Source organism: Narcine bancroftii, chromosome 3, assembly GCF_036971445.1.
Source record: "Narcine bancroftii isolate sNarBan1 chromosome 3, sNarBan1.hap1, whole genome shotgun sequence".
Lineage (NCBI taxonomy): Eukaryota > Metazoa > Chordata > Chondrichthyes > Torpediniformes > Narcinidae > Narcine > Narcine bancroftii.
Window position 1 is genome coordinate 283,104,476 of NC_091471.1, and position 16,582 is coordinate 283,121,057.

The window sequence follows — 16,582 nt, forward strand, 5'->3', positions numbered from 1 at the left end:
CAGATACTGGAAATCTGAAATAGAAACAGAATAACTCACCATCTGTGGAACACCCTTTTGTGTGCACTTCCCAGTCCTGACACAGAACTTGTCTACAAATACTTCCCTACCTAATGATTGCAACACTTTCAGTTTCTTAAAGCTTTAAAATGGCAGTTATGATTTGGGTGTGAACTTCTAGAACAGATTTTGACAGTGAAATGCAAGGGTGGGACAAGCAGAATACTTTTCAAAGCTGGCACCGAAATCAGTGGACACCAATGTGAGGGCATACATGTATCCTCTTTAGTGGATTAAAATGGGGGTTCAGTGCCAAGCTTGCTTCTGTATTGGTGGAAACCCTGAGGAAGGGTACCCAAGGGAAGCTGAGATTCAACTCAACCTGGTCTAGACCATATTTCACAGAACGATTAGCAAATTTATTTCTGTGGAAACCCAAACGTCTGCGATCATCCGTACAGTTGGTAACTTGGAAGACACAACTAACTGCTACTCTTTTCTGTTACAATAACTGGAGTCAGCCTGTCACAATTTTTCTAATTTTGACCACATACTGTAAAACCTAACAGTGCATCCAGACTGACGATATTTTCTGGACTATTAGATATATTCCAATTAATACTCTAAAAAACTTAAAAGATGTTATTCCCTATAATGTTTTCCAAGTGAGTGCAGAAACTGGGACCTTTACAACTTAAATTGTCATGGGTGAACATCAGCGTAAGTGGGCTGTACAAACTACTGTTGCCACCCAGGGTAACCTTCGTAGCCCAATTTGGGAACCTCCAAGATATGCAAAACGTTACAAAGGACAATAACAACCTGTGCCACCAGAATAGGTTCAAAATTAGGCCAAGTCACAGCCAGATGCTAGCCAATGAGCAACCAGAAGTATTTCGCGCTGAACTGGCCAGCAAAGTGTGTGTGAAGGACAAGGAGTATGTGTGCAGTTATACTAAGGGAGGAAGGGAAGAAAGAAGGTCTCATTTTAAAGAAGACTGCAACTTTAGAACAAGGAGATCTAAAACGTAATAGAGAAGCAATCAAATGAAACAGAAAACCGCTTACATAGAAACAGCAATGCATTTCCATACTGGGCAGTTAAACAAGTCCTTAGTAGCCATGATGACAGTTACAAACAATTGATAAGCTGAAACATTTAGATAAAGGAACAGCAACCAGACACAAAAGGTCAGAAAAATAAAGAATGAAGCAGTTTATTGAAGAAGTACTACATTGGCCAGAGAGCTGTTAATGGTAGTAAAAGAAATTGCATAATCTGAAACAGTGTACAGTGGTGAATGCATTCATACAGCTACAAATTCATTAGAAAATTATTTTAATCTTCTTTGCATTACAAACATTTCTTCTCAATAGAAGAGGAATTGTTTTCTGAAAAACCCTTTTACATATGAAACCTGACAGTTGTTTATTTTTTTTTAATCAAAATATACAAGACAATGCTTCCATATAAAAACTGGTTTTGTTCCCCTTAGCCTCTCTAGGTAAAAAAAAGTTATGAATATTTACACCTTTTTCAAACATTCTTTACAGCTGAAAAGAGGGAATATTTTAAAGAAACCAAGGACAAAAATAATGATGGTGTATTTTTGCCTGAAAGCTGTAAACAGCAAAAAACAGGAACAAAGATCGAATCCACTAGACAGGCAGACAGGCAACCATTCCAAGTGAACAAGGCAATATTACAATCATATTTGAAGGCTAGAGGAGAAATTGTAAAATGTGAAGAACTAAGACTTCAGAAGGCACAACAACTTTGGTCCATGAAACCCTGAAAACAAAACTCTAAAAATCCATTAAGCAGTTGACATGTGTCACTGAATAATCTTTCCTTAAAATAAACTATTGCTCATTTAAATAGTTTTAGGCACAAGATTAATATGATCATTAATGAGCATCAAACACAGAATCAGTCCACAGCACAAATGTTAACTTTACGACTCCAGCATTTTGCCCATGTTATGGAATGTTTGGGAAGTGAAATTGACATTTCTCTCTTTGCTTAATTACAAGGAAAAGCTGATGGTTACATATGACAACAGGAAAACATGTCTGGTTCACAGGTCACTCTAATCGAAGTGCGAAGAAACCCGTTTTCAGTAGTGGATGGCTTAAGACTATGACCATTTCATGAAAGTATTAGAATTCAGTACATTCCAAAAGGGCTTGAAATGCCACAACATCCATCCCCCCACCATGCCATCTTAAAAAAGCCAAGTCCTTAACCGTTCAAAAATAAAAACTGTAGCAAAGTGTTGTTGCACTTCAGTGTGGTAGCACTGTTGTGACAAGGTTCACAAATCCAACCTTACAGACCTGCAATTCCCAAGTCAAACAAAGCCAGTTTTGTATAAAGAATCTTAACCAAAAGTAAAAGTTTTGCACAGTTTAAGAACTCACTGGGAGAGGGTTTAGACCAGCAAATGGAACATTCTTCCATCTACCCCACATCATCATTCAGGGGAAACACCACCACTGCCCGCTTCCTTTATTTTGTTAGTAACCAGAGGGAATCTGGGTAACAAGGATTTGATTGTATTTACTAAGTGCTGAACAACAGGATGGAACCATACAAGGCCAACACCCATCTTGTGTATCAGCAAACTCGAGGATTGTTGTGAGCACTCAGTAATAGGAACCTCTTTGACAATGCTGTATTCATACACAAGGGAACAATGCAGGACAAAAATGGAATGAAATATTGGTGGCAAAAAGATAATAGAAATAAAGAGCAAAAATAAAATGAAAGCAACTTACCAAATACAACAAATCAAACTGCACACCATGTCAGCATTTTGGCTGATATTAAAACAAATAGCCAGGTGCCAGACACACACTGCAGAAAACTGACAATCATGCCAGGTTTGCTCGCTTAAAAGTTGGTGCAAAGAGCAGAAATTTCAGCTCAAAAATGAATAAAATAAAAACAATTCTAAGATACAAGGTAGAAAATACACATTCTATGGATTAAGATAATAAAACACACCTCAACTATAAAATACAGATAGATATTGAATATAGAAGGCAACAAGTTTGGGCCATTCAAAATTGGGACTGTTCCTGGTTACCAGAAGGGTTACAACTTGATCCACGAGTCTGGACAAAAGGCTACTACCGCTTTCTCCCCATGACTATCTCTTACTTCAATTACTTGCTGTGCCTTTAATCAGATTTCATTCAATAGGACACACACAGAGAATATTTTGGATGAAAAGTAACAACTTGCCAGCTGAAATGACATCTGCACAAAAACTTGCCAATTGAGAACAACTGCTTCAGAGGTTGACAGACTGAATGAGTAGCTCTGGACAGTGAACTTCCCACCCAACATTGGGCAATGAGCAAATAGTGCTTTGTGCAGACCCTGCATGTAACCAGAAACAGACATACTGTTTTATGATGGCCCCTATTTCATTAAGACATTAAGGCACAGAATATTTATTTAAATGAAAATATGCTTAAATTATCCACACTTCTGTATTATAGTGGTATGGATACCCAAGGGAAAAGGAGTGAAGGTGATTAAACAATTCAAATGGTTAATAATACAACCTGAAATTAGGCGGTGTTGGGTAATCCAAGACAAATATTTGCATTTTGTAAACTTTAGGACAAATTTCAAATGCCAAAGAACACATTAGTACCAGCCAATCCGTGGTAACCTGGAGATGGCAACATGCCATTAAAAAAAGGGATGCATTTGCATTAAACTTGCAACTTTCCTTAAGAATAAAGAACTGTGGTCACTTTTGGGTAATTTTTCAGCTCTGAAGCTGCACTGAGGTCAAGTTGTGTCTCTGGAATAAGAGAATTATTGTGCCAGAGGCCAAATGGATTCCAGAGGATGGCTGGAAGTCCACATCAGCACTTCAAATGGTTGACTTGGAGAAAGAAACTCTGAGATGGTGATTTTCCCCAAGATCGTGATTGTGAAGATCAATAAGAGCTTGGATTGCTTCTTCCACCGAGCTCATTTGGATGAGAGCCATCTTCCGATCTTTCCTAAAATAAAAAGCACACAAAATTTCAACGGTTGCTCAGTGAAGCCCCAGACAAAGAGAACCATGGAACTGAATGAGAAAGTGCAACTTACTGGAAGAACTTGAATGCTTTGACCATGCCTGTTGTGCTTGAGAAAAGCATCTTGAGATCGTCTTCAGTAACTGAAGGTCTGGGGAAGGGGGGAAAAAATAGCAATCAGAATCTTGCTGATAACCAAAGATCAGATCAATTTGGTCACCAGTGGTTGCCAGCAAAGTAGGGGTCCAAAAAAAAACCCCAACCTTGCACAAGGCAGACCTAAACCCAATTAATTCTTGGGTGAAAATTAAATAATATGCCTTGGATGGATGTATGGCATGGTACGAATAATCTCCTTGCTAGTATTTATTCTTCAACCAACACTATTCTTTCTTTCTTTGGCTTGGCTTCGCGGACGAAGATTTATGGAGGGGTAATGTCCACGTCAGCTGCAGGCTCGTTTGTGGCTGACAAGTCCGATGCGGGAGAGGCAGACACGGTTGCAGCGGAAAATTGGTTGGTTGGCGTTGGGTGTTGGGTTTTTCCTCCTTTGTCTTTTGTCAGTGAGGTGGGCTCTGCGGTCTTCTTCAAAGGAGGTTGCTGCCCGCCGAACTGTGAGGCGCCAAGGTGCACGGTTTGAGGCGCTATCAGCCCACTGGTGGTGGTCAATGTGGCAGGCACCAAGAGATTTCTTTAGGCAGTCCTTGTACCTCTTCTTTGGTGCACCTCTGTCACGGTGGCCAGTGGAGAGCTCGCCATATAACACGATCTTGGGAAGGCGATGGTCCTCCATTCTGGAGATGTGACCTACCCAGTGCAGTTGGATCTTCAGCAGCATGGATTCCTTGTCTTTTATTTTTATCCCTTTTATTTTATTTTCTGTTCTTATCAGCTCTGCTAGTGGTTCTATGGCTAATGCGAACAATAAGGGCATCAGATGAAATGGCGCAGCCAAGATAGGTAAACTGATTGACCGTTTTGAGTTTTGTGTGCCCGATGGAGATGTGGGGGAGGCTGATAGTCATGGTGGGGAGCTGGCTGATGGAGGACCTCAGTTTTCTTCGGGCTGACTTCCAGGCCAAACATTTTGGCAGTTTCTGCAAAACAGGACGTCAAGCGCTGAAGAGCTGGCTCTGAATGGGCAACTAAAGCGGCATCGTCTGCAAAGAGTAGTTCACGGACAAGTTGCTCTCGTGTCTTGGTGTGAGCTTGCATGCGCCTCAGATTGAAGAGACTGCCATCCGTGCGGTACCAGATGTAAACAGCATCTTCATTGTTCACTAGGTCATTTATCCATTTGTTTCACGTACCTTGCTGTGAATAAATTGACTGCAGGTAGTAATGATCAAACAGGACCCATGCATGCAAAACATAAAGGCTGTACAAACTGAACTGAAGATTAATCACTTTCATGGACAGCCTGAGGATACCAATGAGGTTAGGAGGGCAAAATAAGGTCCCAGGAACAGATGTTCACATGGATAGTGATCCCAAGCATTTATTGTTGGGATTCATGGGAGAAACAATTAGTCCATATCAGCAGGATCTTCGATGAACTTTGTGGAAGATGGGCTTCCACGCTAATCTTGAGCAAGTGTCCTCTCTAGTCCGAAGTGAGCAAACATGACCCCAAAAGCTCACAACAGCCTGCCATTAACCGTGCTTAGTGTGCCAGGCAGTTCAAAGTACAATCTGGCCTGATCAACTAATCCAAGCTGACAGAAACAAAAGCCCAAAAGCAATAGTAAGTAACCCTATTTTAGACCTGTGTTTACAACACTGCACCAGGCACAGTTTATACAATGAATTCTCCCAGTATTTGTGCTCAGGTTACCTCTGGCCCTTCAAAATGCATGGGAGTTGGAGGTTGAGTGGGATATATGGGTAGCACAGGCTCGTGGGTCGGAAGGGCCTGTTACTGTGCTGTATTATTTTAAATAATTAAAAATTTGGTTGGTTCTCTTCAACTATGGCTTCTCCAGACAAAATAACTGTGCAGGTAAATGGCCAGAAAAAAACCCCTCACCATTGGTGAATGGCCTTCATTACATAATGCAGAGCCTGAAAGTTTTCAGCTACAAGATCCTTCACAATCTACAATAATTCAACATTTGAGATCTAATGATCAGTGAAATAACATGTTGACTGCAGGGAGAGAGACTGAGCCCAGCTGGATTCCTGATGTACTGAGCCAGCATGCAAGCATCACATTACTTGCATCAATGCTGCAATTCTGTAAGGTGCCTATGCTCAGGCACTGATACACTGACTAATCACTGCTCAGGGGACTCAAGGAATGTGACTTTTTGTAAATTTTCAAAAAGATATTCCAGAAATTGATATTTTTTCTTGTAAAATAAATACTATTAAAATGAGTGATAACTGAATATTGAAAATAACAGATCAGACGTACAAACTGTATTCAAAACTAACTTGCAATATGACCATACTTACGGAATATTGGAGAGATGAAGGGTGGCAGAAGGAGGGAAGATGTTCTGGAAATTTTTTGATCCTGGTTTCTTGAAACGATGCAGTGGGGAGCTGCTGTAGTCTTTGGTCAGCCCCTGGTCTTCCTGGCCCTCGCGGGGAAGTTGTACAGTCTGGTGCTTGGACATGGTCACACGCATTGCCTTCCCATGAAGCCTTTGACCATTCAAATGGCTCATAGCTAGAAAAAGACCAAATCAATTGAACTCGTAGCTTGGGACACAATTGGCATCAACACATCCAGGTTGGAATGGACCAAAGAGAGAGAAAACGGGACTAGAAACTAGTTAGTCTGACATTAGTAAGGAAAATCTGGTATCTCTTAATGAAATCAGAAACAATGGGGATAAATGTCATTTTTAGAGAAAAAGAGGGAGAGCCAGATAGTAGCAGGACTACAGGGAGATAATGAAAGACAACAGGACTGATGGCAGTCAGCAAGAACCCCCAAATCACCCTCCTGTTGAAGTGAAATAATTTACAATATTGATGTTTGGGATCTTGAGGTAGAATGTGCCAAGATGCTTGAGTGTGGGACTCTGAGGTAAAGTGGTGCAAATTTACAAATTTCCTTTGGGATTTCGCTTGGCAGAATTTCCCTTGTATAGTTTTAAAAATAAATCCAAAAAGAGTAGTTTCTGGAATCTAAAAATCAATAACTTGCTCAGCAAGTCATGCTAGAGCTAGCCGAAGAGCCAAAACATCAGTTCTGCTTCTCTTCCTGCAGATACAGCCTGACCCAGATCTTTTGCTGTACAAGTTCAGTGGCTGAGTAAACTCAACAATCAAAAGATTTGCTTTGGACAATAAGGGAATTAGGGCCTGCACATCACAGTAATAAAAGACCTCCTATGATCTTATTGAATGGAATTGTGATACAAGGAATCAAATGATTTACAACACAGTAGCTGATTCTGGCCATTTAAACCTGTGCCACCTTATTAACCTTCAACTCCATAGATTTTGGAGGGTGGGAGGAAACTGAAGGACCCAGGAAAAACTCACGCAGACACAGGGAGAATGCAAAAACTCCTTATAGACAGCGCCATATTTTGAACACTGGTCTCTGGTGCCGTAATAGCATTGTGCTAGAATGCTACCTCACTGGGCCACCACAGGGACCCCTTAGAGCAGGGGTGTCAAACTCAAATTCACGGAGGACCAAAATTAAAAACTTGGACTAAGTCGAGAGCCGAACTAAATATTTATTGAAAATTTTCAACAACATCTGCATGTTTTCTCTTCTTTCAACATATGTAATGTTAAACTTTAGGATATAACTTTAGGAGGATAATGTTACAGGTCAGGAGTAGGTAGCTCAAGTTCACCCTTTGCTTGACCTGAGGGAAACATATTTGGTCCCTATGGAGATGTAGTCAGCATTCACAGGCTGTGTCCATTTTGGCCTGCATCAGGACTCAGCATTTCCTGCTCACTCCTCAGGCTCTAGGCCTCTATTCACCCTCAACCCACCATCCCTCTACCTGACCAGTCCTTTACCCAACCTCTACTCACCCCTCACTCCACTTGCTCTGCCTCTACCCACCCCATCCTATACACGCCCCTCTACTGCCTCTCCCCTCAACCTGTTCCTCCCTCTACCCATCTCTCACCCTCCCCTACTCGCCCTGCCCCTCCCCTACTCGCCCTGCCCCTCCCCTACTCGCCCTGCCCCTCCCCTTTTACCTCTTCCCTATCCACCCCTCCTTCTACTCATCCCTCCCTCTAACTGCCCCTCGCACCACCATAACTTCCCCTGCCCATTACTCCTCACCTATACCCTCTGCCCACCCCTGCTTATCCACCCACTCAGGCCCAGCGCGCTGCCGATCAGCCTTTGCGGACAGCCACCATCTCTCTCTTCACGTGCAGGGCCGAACCAGCCGTCCCTGGCGTCCGTGTGGGTGCAAGCGCTGAAGGCCGTGGTGACCAGGAGAAGTGCGCTCGCGCTGTGGAAGGGCCGTCCGGTGCCAGTCGCGCGGGGCTCGCGCTGCCCGGGGGCCATGCGCAGCCTGCCATGCCCGTCGCGCCGACAGGAAATCACAGGCGCGCCAATCCGCCGCACCGCTCGACAGGTGGGAGAAGTGACTGATGTGCGGGGAGCCTTCCAACTGGCTTGCCGGCTGATGACATCGATAGATTTCTCGTGTTACAATGGGGAAGGATGTGCAATGAAGGGGGAGGATGGTGGGGGTGACATTACCAAAAAACAGCATCGGCTCTCGCTGCAGGGCGGACCACCTCTAATACATTTTTGAAATGATCTTGCGGGCCAAATATAATTATATCGCGGGCCAAAGTTTGACATGTGTGCCTTAGAGAGAAGCACCTTATTCAAAAGGACTGGAACAAGAGGCTTTCGCAACACACAGAGAAAGTGCTGGAGAAACTCAGTGGGTTAGGCATTATTTACAGAAAGCATCAGACAGTTACTGTTTTGGGATGAAAAGCCTTCATCAGGAAGAACCAGAGAGGCCCATGGTTAATCATGTCCAGCCATGCTGAGGGGAGGAGAGGAAATGATAAAACAGGATTCAGGGCTTTTCCAGCAATTCCATTTTTGCCCTAGGAATGTGCTGTAACATTATTTAAACTGCCTTTTAACTTTGGAAGTTCTATGGTGCCCAAACCAATTGGAGACTTACCCAGCTGTGCTTGAGTACAGTCAAACATTTGAACCAAGGCATTTTCTTTCTTGTTGAATAGTATCTTCACACGTTGCACATCACCATATACTCCTTAATCAAAGACAAGGCAAGTTAGAAGAAGCTACTCATATCCATGTATTGAGATCAAACTCATTCACAACCAAACTTCATCAATAAATATATTCATTTTCTCCCAGTTAGCTAAATTCAGAATTTGGATTGCTATGAAAACCCATAGCACTCAGGAGAATGAAGTTTAGTGTCAAACTAAATTATTAATGCCACAGAATTTTGAGTCATCTACAAGTTATGATTACAAAAGCATGCAAAGCAGCCAAACATGCATTACTGAGCACTGTATGCAAATCAAAGAATCAAACTGTCAAAATTATAGCTCAACTGAAATTATGCATTGAAATAGCAAACTGCAAACTTCAAATATAAGTTTTAAACGAGAAATAATAAAACAGATAATAAAGTGCTATCAATAACATACCGAAAAGAATAAAGAGGCATTGGGGCGTAACTCTCTTTAGAAGGACAGCAGAGCAAGGCAGCGGAAGACAGGAAGAGGAAAGGAATCGAAGAAGAACGAAGATGGAACGAATCATCCACAACGAAGAGTGGTTCCCACAGAATGGTGAATTGGTTCATGGTTCAAGGTGGTTAATTGAGGGGCAGGTTGGTCCGAAGAGTATTGTTGAAGCACAGGAAGCAGGAGGACCGTGCAGTCAGTTCACAAAGGAATCCGGATCAGGGGTGGGGAAGGGAGAAAGGGATGGGGGAAGGGAAGGAAAGAAAAAAGTAGCATAAAACAGGTCAGTACACACGAGAAATGTAGTGTTCCATCTATCTGGTTGATCAATGAATTATTTTCCATTATTTCACAAAATTAAAAGCTGTATGGCTTCACCTAAAAGGAACGCATGCTAAAGAAAAAAAAACTAAATAAAAATATTATAGAGATTGTTTTACTCCTCAAATTCTGCAGTTTAAAGCAATTTCAAATAATAACATTCACAGCTATGTAGTTTTGCATAGCATGCTGCCAATTTTATAGATATTCTGAGCCATTATTCTTACAGAACCCTGGAGCTAAATTTAGTCAAAACCCATAGAAATTATTTTAATCCCAAACTGTTAATGACCCCACTCCTGCAAATATTTATCAGCAAGTCAATGTTTCTCTAAGCATACAGTAGCAACACCTTGTAGAACTTCAAAACTGTTTTAATATGCTTTGCATGTTGCCAAGTGATAAACCTAAAGGGCACAGTGAATTCAAGTTAGTTAGTCTTCCTTTTAAACATGGTCCAAAGATTAAATCCACTAGAACAGAACATGGCTGAAAACGTTGACAGCAGCAGGAAGAAATTGCATAAGATGTAATTTGATGTTAACACCATGTACAGATTCTTGTCTCACATTGAAATGGAAAAGAAGCTACCACCAGATTGCTCCACAAAGGGCTAGCAATAGTGGGTCAAATGGACATCTCCTTGGTGGTAATGTTTCTGATTTATATACTTGCAGGATCAACAAGACGAAAGGATGTGGAATAGTTCTCAACTGTCCCAATAGCTTAGGGTTAGAGCAATTGTATCCTGTTCAAACGTGGAAATAGCCAACTGTTCCATTTACTTTTATCCACAAGTTCCGAGATCAAGCAATTAAAGCTATTTTGATGTTCTAAAACAAACTGAAATTACCAAGACAGTGCAAGCTGAGGAGCTAGCTCTATTGTTCAGTACCATAACAATTTCATTGCATTACACCTAGTTTGGTAAGAGTCCATTTATAACCAGTGCAAGATGCAGCGAGTCAGGTTCAGTCTCATGCAGAAAAGGCGTGCTGGGTGATGGTTGGCACAGGACAATCCAGCAGCCTCAAATGCCCAGTCCCAAACTATTTCCACAAAACATGCCAAAATAATGATAAAAACCAGCCAGGTTAGTGGATGGAGTAGAGATGTGAGATTAAGGAGACAGAAGGAACAGGGAAGGAAGCTTTGTAGGCTGAACAATTTTGAACAAAAGGCAAGAATGGGTAGAGCAGAGGCAGATCCCAAAAATAGTGGTTCTGAGAGGACTAGTAAGACAATGATATAAACAATTAATAGAACTACCAAGGAACAGAAGGGCATCCATATATACATCATATTATCCCTGAAGGAAGCAACACTGGAAGAAAACATTCTGGTAACCTGCCTTCATTCACATAAACATGGAACACAAGAGCAGGGAGCTAATGGTGCAACCATTCAGATCATGGTTATGCCCCAATCAGAGAATTTAAAAAATTCTGGTAAGCATGCTGCTGGAGGTATGCACTGGTGAGGGCATAGGGCAGATTCACCAAAATGTTGCATATGATAGTGCTACAGTTATGAGAAGATGGATATGCTGGGCATTTGAAACATAGAAGGCCGAGTACTGAAAATCAGATTAGTACAGATATGTACTTGCATAGACACCATGGGTCAAAGGGTCTGTTTCTGTGTTGTATGACTATGAAGCAGAAGTGCAGGGATTATCCAGTTATTACAAGATGCAAAAAGTTCTATTCAGAGCTCAAGGGTTGCTCTTTATTCTGAACAACTTTAATCTATGCTTGTGTGACAAATGGAACGTAGAGGCAAAAAAAAAATCATTGATCAACGTGGATGGCCACTACTTAGGAACAAAAATTCCAATTGAGCAGAACCAATTTGGAAGGCAGCAGCTATGCTTAAAGGTGGTGGTCCAGGGTCCCAAGACAACTACTCTGCTATTGCTCTACCCATTTCAACCATTCAGGGAGCCGAATTTCCATGGATTTTAAAAAGGGAAAACTACCCATAATAGGTGCCAGAAACTGTGGCGAGTATAGACTTTCTTTATAAATAACAAGTGAATGAACTACTTTTGAATGTCAGCTTTTAATCTTTCTCAGGTAGTCTAGAGAAGGGGTTCAACTCTTTGAAGACTCTGGATCTTTTGGTTACACTCAGAGATCCCTTGTGATCCTGGGTTCAGCAATCAGCTGGGAAGGGAGCCAGCTTCCAGCAGCAGGTCACGAACTTGGGCAGATTGCCAGCTTGTGGAAGTCTGACATACTTTCTAATGGACTGTTTAGCAAACAGAAAAAGTTAATATGCTTAATAAAACTGCGATTCCCAGATAAGAGCAAGCTTTCATCCACTAAATGTAGAGGTGTGCCAGGAGGGGCTGCAAAGCACTAGACACAGAAAGAGACAGGTCATATCAATGGAAAGTTACAGTAAAACCAAACGTGCAGAGGTTAGAGTCAACATTGTTCATTTAAAAAGTACACAAAGAACTCAAACCATAGCTTTGTTACAGTCTGTTACATTCCTATAGTCTCCTCTGAAATCAAAAAAACACTGAAAGTTAGATTATGTCATGCAAAAAAAATCACTCCAGAATTCCTAGCCAAGGAGCGTCTTATCTTACATGGAAGATCATGACAAGACTCCACGACCACATTACAGTAACGAGTTGGGAAGTTAATCACGTTTCCCAACTGGACAAGAGGGAGGATTTGGACCTGCAAACCAAAAACAACGGAAGCTAGAGAAGCCCTGTGAAAGAAGTCAGGTTGTTGAAATAGAAGCAAAATAAACATTTCCACTGAAAAGCACAATTAGCAAGGTCTTTGATGATGAATCGTGGGGAGGTGGGACCGAGGCCATGATAATGAACATTCCTGTATAAAAACCCCCGTAGAAATTAAAATTGTAGATGAAAGGTAAATTTAGTCAAAACAATAAACAGTTCTCAAGTTAAAATAGCATACGTCTTTGTAAAGTTGCATTTCTTTGTCAGAAATCAAGAACGAAAGGTGGTTTCAGTTAAAGAATCAACGACAAGCAGGCAAAACATGTTCGCTTCGCACTCACCTCAGAATTCAGATTGCTGACCAGTAAGACAGCATTGGCTGCAGAGGCAAAGCCTGGAATGCCCATCCGATTTGCAGCGGCGGCAGCAGCGGCAGCTGCTGACGGCATGCCAAGTGGGGCCAAGGTCCCATGAACCCCTGGGACAGACAGACCTAGTAATGAGACCAGGCGGTTATTACAGAAGATGCACCAAATTCAACGCGAGTTGCATGCACAATGGTGAGCTCCTAAACAGTGCAATGCATTGACAACAAATACACTGCACAACCTCGTACAATCCTGTCTGCTGTAAGAAGAATCAGAAGCAGTAAAACCCTGTTACGCAAAGCTACACTCTACACTAAACAGCACGGAACACACCTGGAGGGAAGAAGCCATCCAACAGCATAGCAGGTAAGACCACTCACTGCAACCACATAGCCCACACCTTGCCTTTAAATTCCAAGCTGACTTGGAACCCAAAATTTGATCCACATTTTTTCCATTAAAATTAAATTTTGCAATTAGCCCAAAATTAAGATGTTGAAATAAATGTTCCCAAGAAGTAACAGTATGCCATAGCAAGAGTGGACTGGCAATAAGAGAGCCATAGCAAAAAGTGACTGGACAAGTATTGAAGCAAGTCTGTAGCGGTCAAGTTTTCAAAAGATAAGCAACTTCAAAGTATTAGAATACAGAAATCATGGTTATTTGTTCTTTTAAAAAAAAATCAGATGGGGAGTTAATACACAGATTACAGGCAAGCGTAAATTTAAATCGGTTGTTAGTTTTGACTCCTCATTTACTCCAACATCCAAAGCAATCAATGGAAGAATATTAACATTCCAGGTGGCAAGCTTTTTACCGGGGATGGAAGTGAAGGAGTTGATAGTGGTTAAAGAAGCAATCACAACTATGAGATGATAGATTAGGATTATCAAATCAATTGTCGAGAAAGGGAAAATGCAGTTAGATTGTGCAATGAATCTCAAAGAACAGGAGAAAAGCTGAATAAAAAAACTCCTTGAATGCATTGCCTGAGGTGGCAGCGCTGGATAGACTACAGTTCACGTGCTGGAAAACGTCAACGTGTTTGATGGCCAGCAGACTTCAGTCTGAAATGTCTGATTCCATGCAGTTCATCTCAAAGCAAGAACATTTCTTGCAACACACAATATTGGAGATTTCAATGACGCATAAAACATAGAATACCCAAACTTCATCCAGAAGACTTTACTCATGCCCAATAAAAATGTGGCAGGGGTGGGGGTGATGGGGAGAGGAGGAAAACATATTCTGGATTTAATTGTAGGGAACAAAATTGAGCAGGTGGTGTTGATCAACACTTGGTTTGATTGCTCTTTCTCCTAATTATTAAAAAGGTAAAAAGTTGGAGTGAAACACAAAAGGTCTGCAGATACTGTGATTGAAGGACAAACCCCAGAAGTGCCGGAGGAATTCAGCAGGTCTTGCAGCATCCATAGGAGGTAAAGATATAACTGATGTTTCGAGCTTGAGCTCTTCTTTAAGGTACGAGTGAAAAGGCAGACAGGTGTCTGAATTAAAAGACTGTGGAGCATTAAGAAAGGCAGGAGGAGCACAGGCCAACAGATAAAAAAAAGTGTTAATTGGATATGAATAGGAGGACAGGAGAGAGGAAAAGAACAAAAGGTACTAAAATGGGCCCAATGACTTTTTCACAACTAGAATGAACCACAATTTAAAGACATAAATGAAAACAAAATTATTGAGTAAAATTCCAAAGATCTGTTAAGTGCATATAGGATTTCTAAGTTGGGTTACAGAAACTTGGGGCTTATTTTTGGACCAAAAATGGCTCTTGATTAATGCAGACTCGGTCATTTAAAAGAAGAGCGCCAATATTGTAGGAAATGATATGGATGAATGTATCTAGTGGGATACAAGATTAAGTCCAGGCAAAACTGAACACCATATACACTTTGGGCTGTTAAATGCAGCTATGAGGAAATTGAGGCATGATCATTTTTCCCCAATCCTCCTTGGCAACAGGGACGATGTTCTTCAAACAGGAGGTAGAGATAAAAAGAGCCAATTGTAGGCTAGTTAACTTGGAGGTACGCAAATTAATGGAATTAATTTCAGGCAACAGCATCAGGCCTTCATTTAGAAAGTAACTTGGTAACAGGATAGATTTGTAAAGGGAATTAATTGTTTTAGAAATTAACAAGAGGGTTATTTACAGATTTTTGCAATGCCCAGCATGGCAGGCTAGTTACAATAGTGGTAAACTAGATCAAAAATTGGCTCAATGACAGAAAAAGGACAATGGTTGATAAGTACAGACGCACAGTAACTGATAATGTGGTTGGAATCAGGGATAATCTGGTCAGTTGGGCTGAAAATCATTCAGGACTGGGAAGGTGCAACAGAGCAAAAGAATATACATTAAATAATGTGTAACTAAAGAAATGTGATCTACAGAGGCATGAACTTGGTACGGGAAGGGGAGATTTTCCAAAGTAAACATAATGCATTCTGGCAAAATGCATTCTGCATATTTTGGAACAGCATATTCCTAGGTGGAGAGTGGCACACTGCTCGTAATAAAAAAAAACTCAAATGGAATGCAAGACAAATTATATTTGTCTTTGTCAAGAATATCTCAGAATGAAAATTTGTTGGAAGTGAGAATAAAAAGCAGCGGAGGTCGATGAAGAGTGAAATTGTCCACTCGTGCTCCTGATTTTGTTCCAAGACCCGCCTGGTCATTCATTGCTCCAGTTCCAAATACAAAAAGAGTTTGGCATGCAGTAAGCTTGGAGATAAAATTCCTACATTAACAACTCACCGGCTTGCTGGAAGGCAATACCAGGAGGAAAACCAGTTCCACCTCCATAAGGCGAGGAGATGATACCTGGTGCACCTGGTAAGAAAGCAAGCCTGCATGAGCACTTTTAGTAACATATTGCTTTTGTACAAACCACCACTTTCGGTTACCTCCTGTTTAACATGCTCCAAGAACATTGTGGGATTCTATCAAATAAATTTAGCTGCCAAGCAGCTAACTCTCCAGAATCTATGGAGAAAGTCAAATACATCTGCAAGATTAATAGGAGGGCTCCAGTGAAGACAACAGAGTTTAATTTATATGTGAGTAAAATTAAACTCAGATCCTGGGTAAATACTGTATTTTGGGCCGAGTCGAAATGACCACTCCAGGTTTTTTAAAAAAACAGCCACAAGTTAAACTCACATGCATTTTTTTTTTAAAAAACATCGCAGTGTAAAAGTTTACTAAAATTTAATATACAATGCAGGTTACAAACGAGGAAAATTCCCACCTGCAAAAAGGAAACAAACTGGTGATTTGTTAGTAGTTTCACGATATTGCTCGAGATAACTACTGCTTACGCGAGCCGGGCTATACCCCACACTTTGGCCTTGCATCAGCTTATTGGTGTACACTACTCTGGAAAAAAAAAATCACTCAACTACAATAGCCCAAACCTCAAAAAAAAACTGTGGGGAGAACTGGTAGTATTTA

The 16,582-nt window shown here is 41.2% G+C and overlaps 1 protein-coding gene across 7 annotated transcripts in view; it reads right to left on the minus strand.

Moving 5' to 3' along the window:
• Positions 1 to 1,192: 1,192 nt before the first annotated feature.
• The window catches only part of LOC138758874 (polypyrimidine tract-binding protein 1-like), a 38,179-nt gene continuing 22,789 nt past the window's right edge, over positions 1,193 to 16,582 (minus strand). For 4 of the 7 annotated variants that reach the window (XM_069928386.1, XM_069928384.1, XM_069928383.1 and 1 more), the window contains exons 8-14: positions 15,887 to 15,961; positions 13,078 to 13,229; positions 9,676 to 9,709; positions 9,177 to 9,269; positions 6,496 to 6,712; positions 4,115 to 4,192; positions 1,193 to 4,023 (exon numbers count right to left, since the gene is read on the minus strand). In XM_069928386.1, coding sequence (XP_069784487.1) covers positions 3,891 to 4,023; positions 4,115 to 4,192; positions 6,496 to 6,712; positions 9,177 to 9,269; positions 9,676 to 9,709; positions 13,078 to 13,229; positions 15,887 to 15,961 — 782 coding nt within the window. In that variant the 3' untranslated portion in view covers positions 1,193 to 3,890. The remainder of the gene's footprint in view (positions 4,024 to 4,114; positions 4,193 to 6,495; positions 6,713 to 9,176; positions 9,270 to 9,675; positions 9,710 to 13,077; positions 13,230 to 15,886; positions 15,962 to 16,582) is intronic. The other 3 variants (XM_069928390.1, XM_069928388.1, XM_069928389.1) reach the window with 1 other exon arrangement.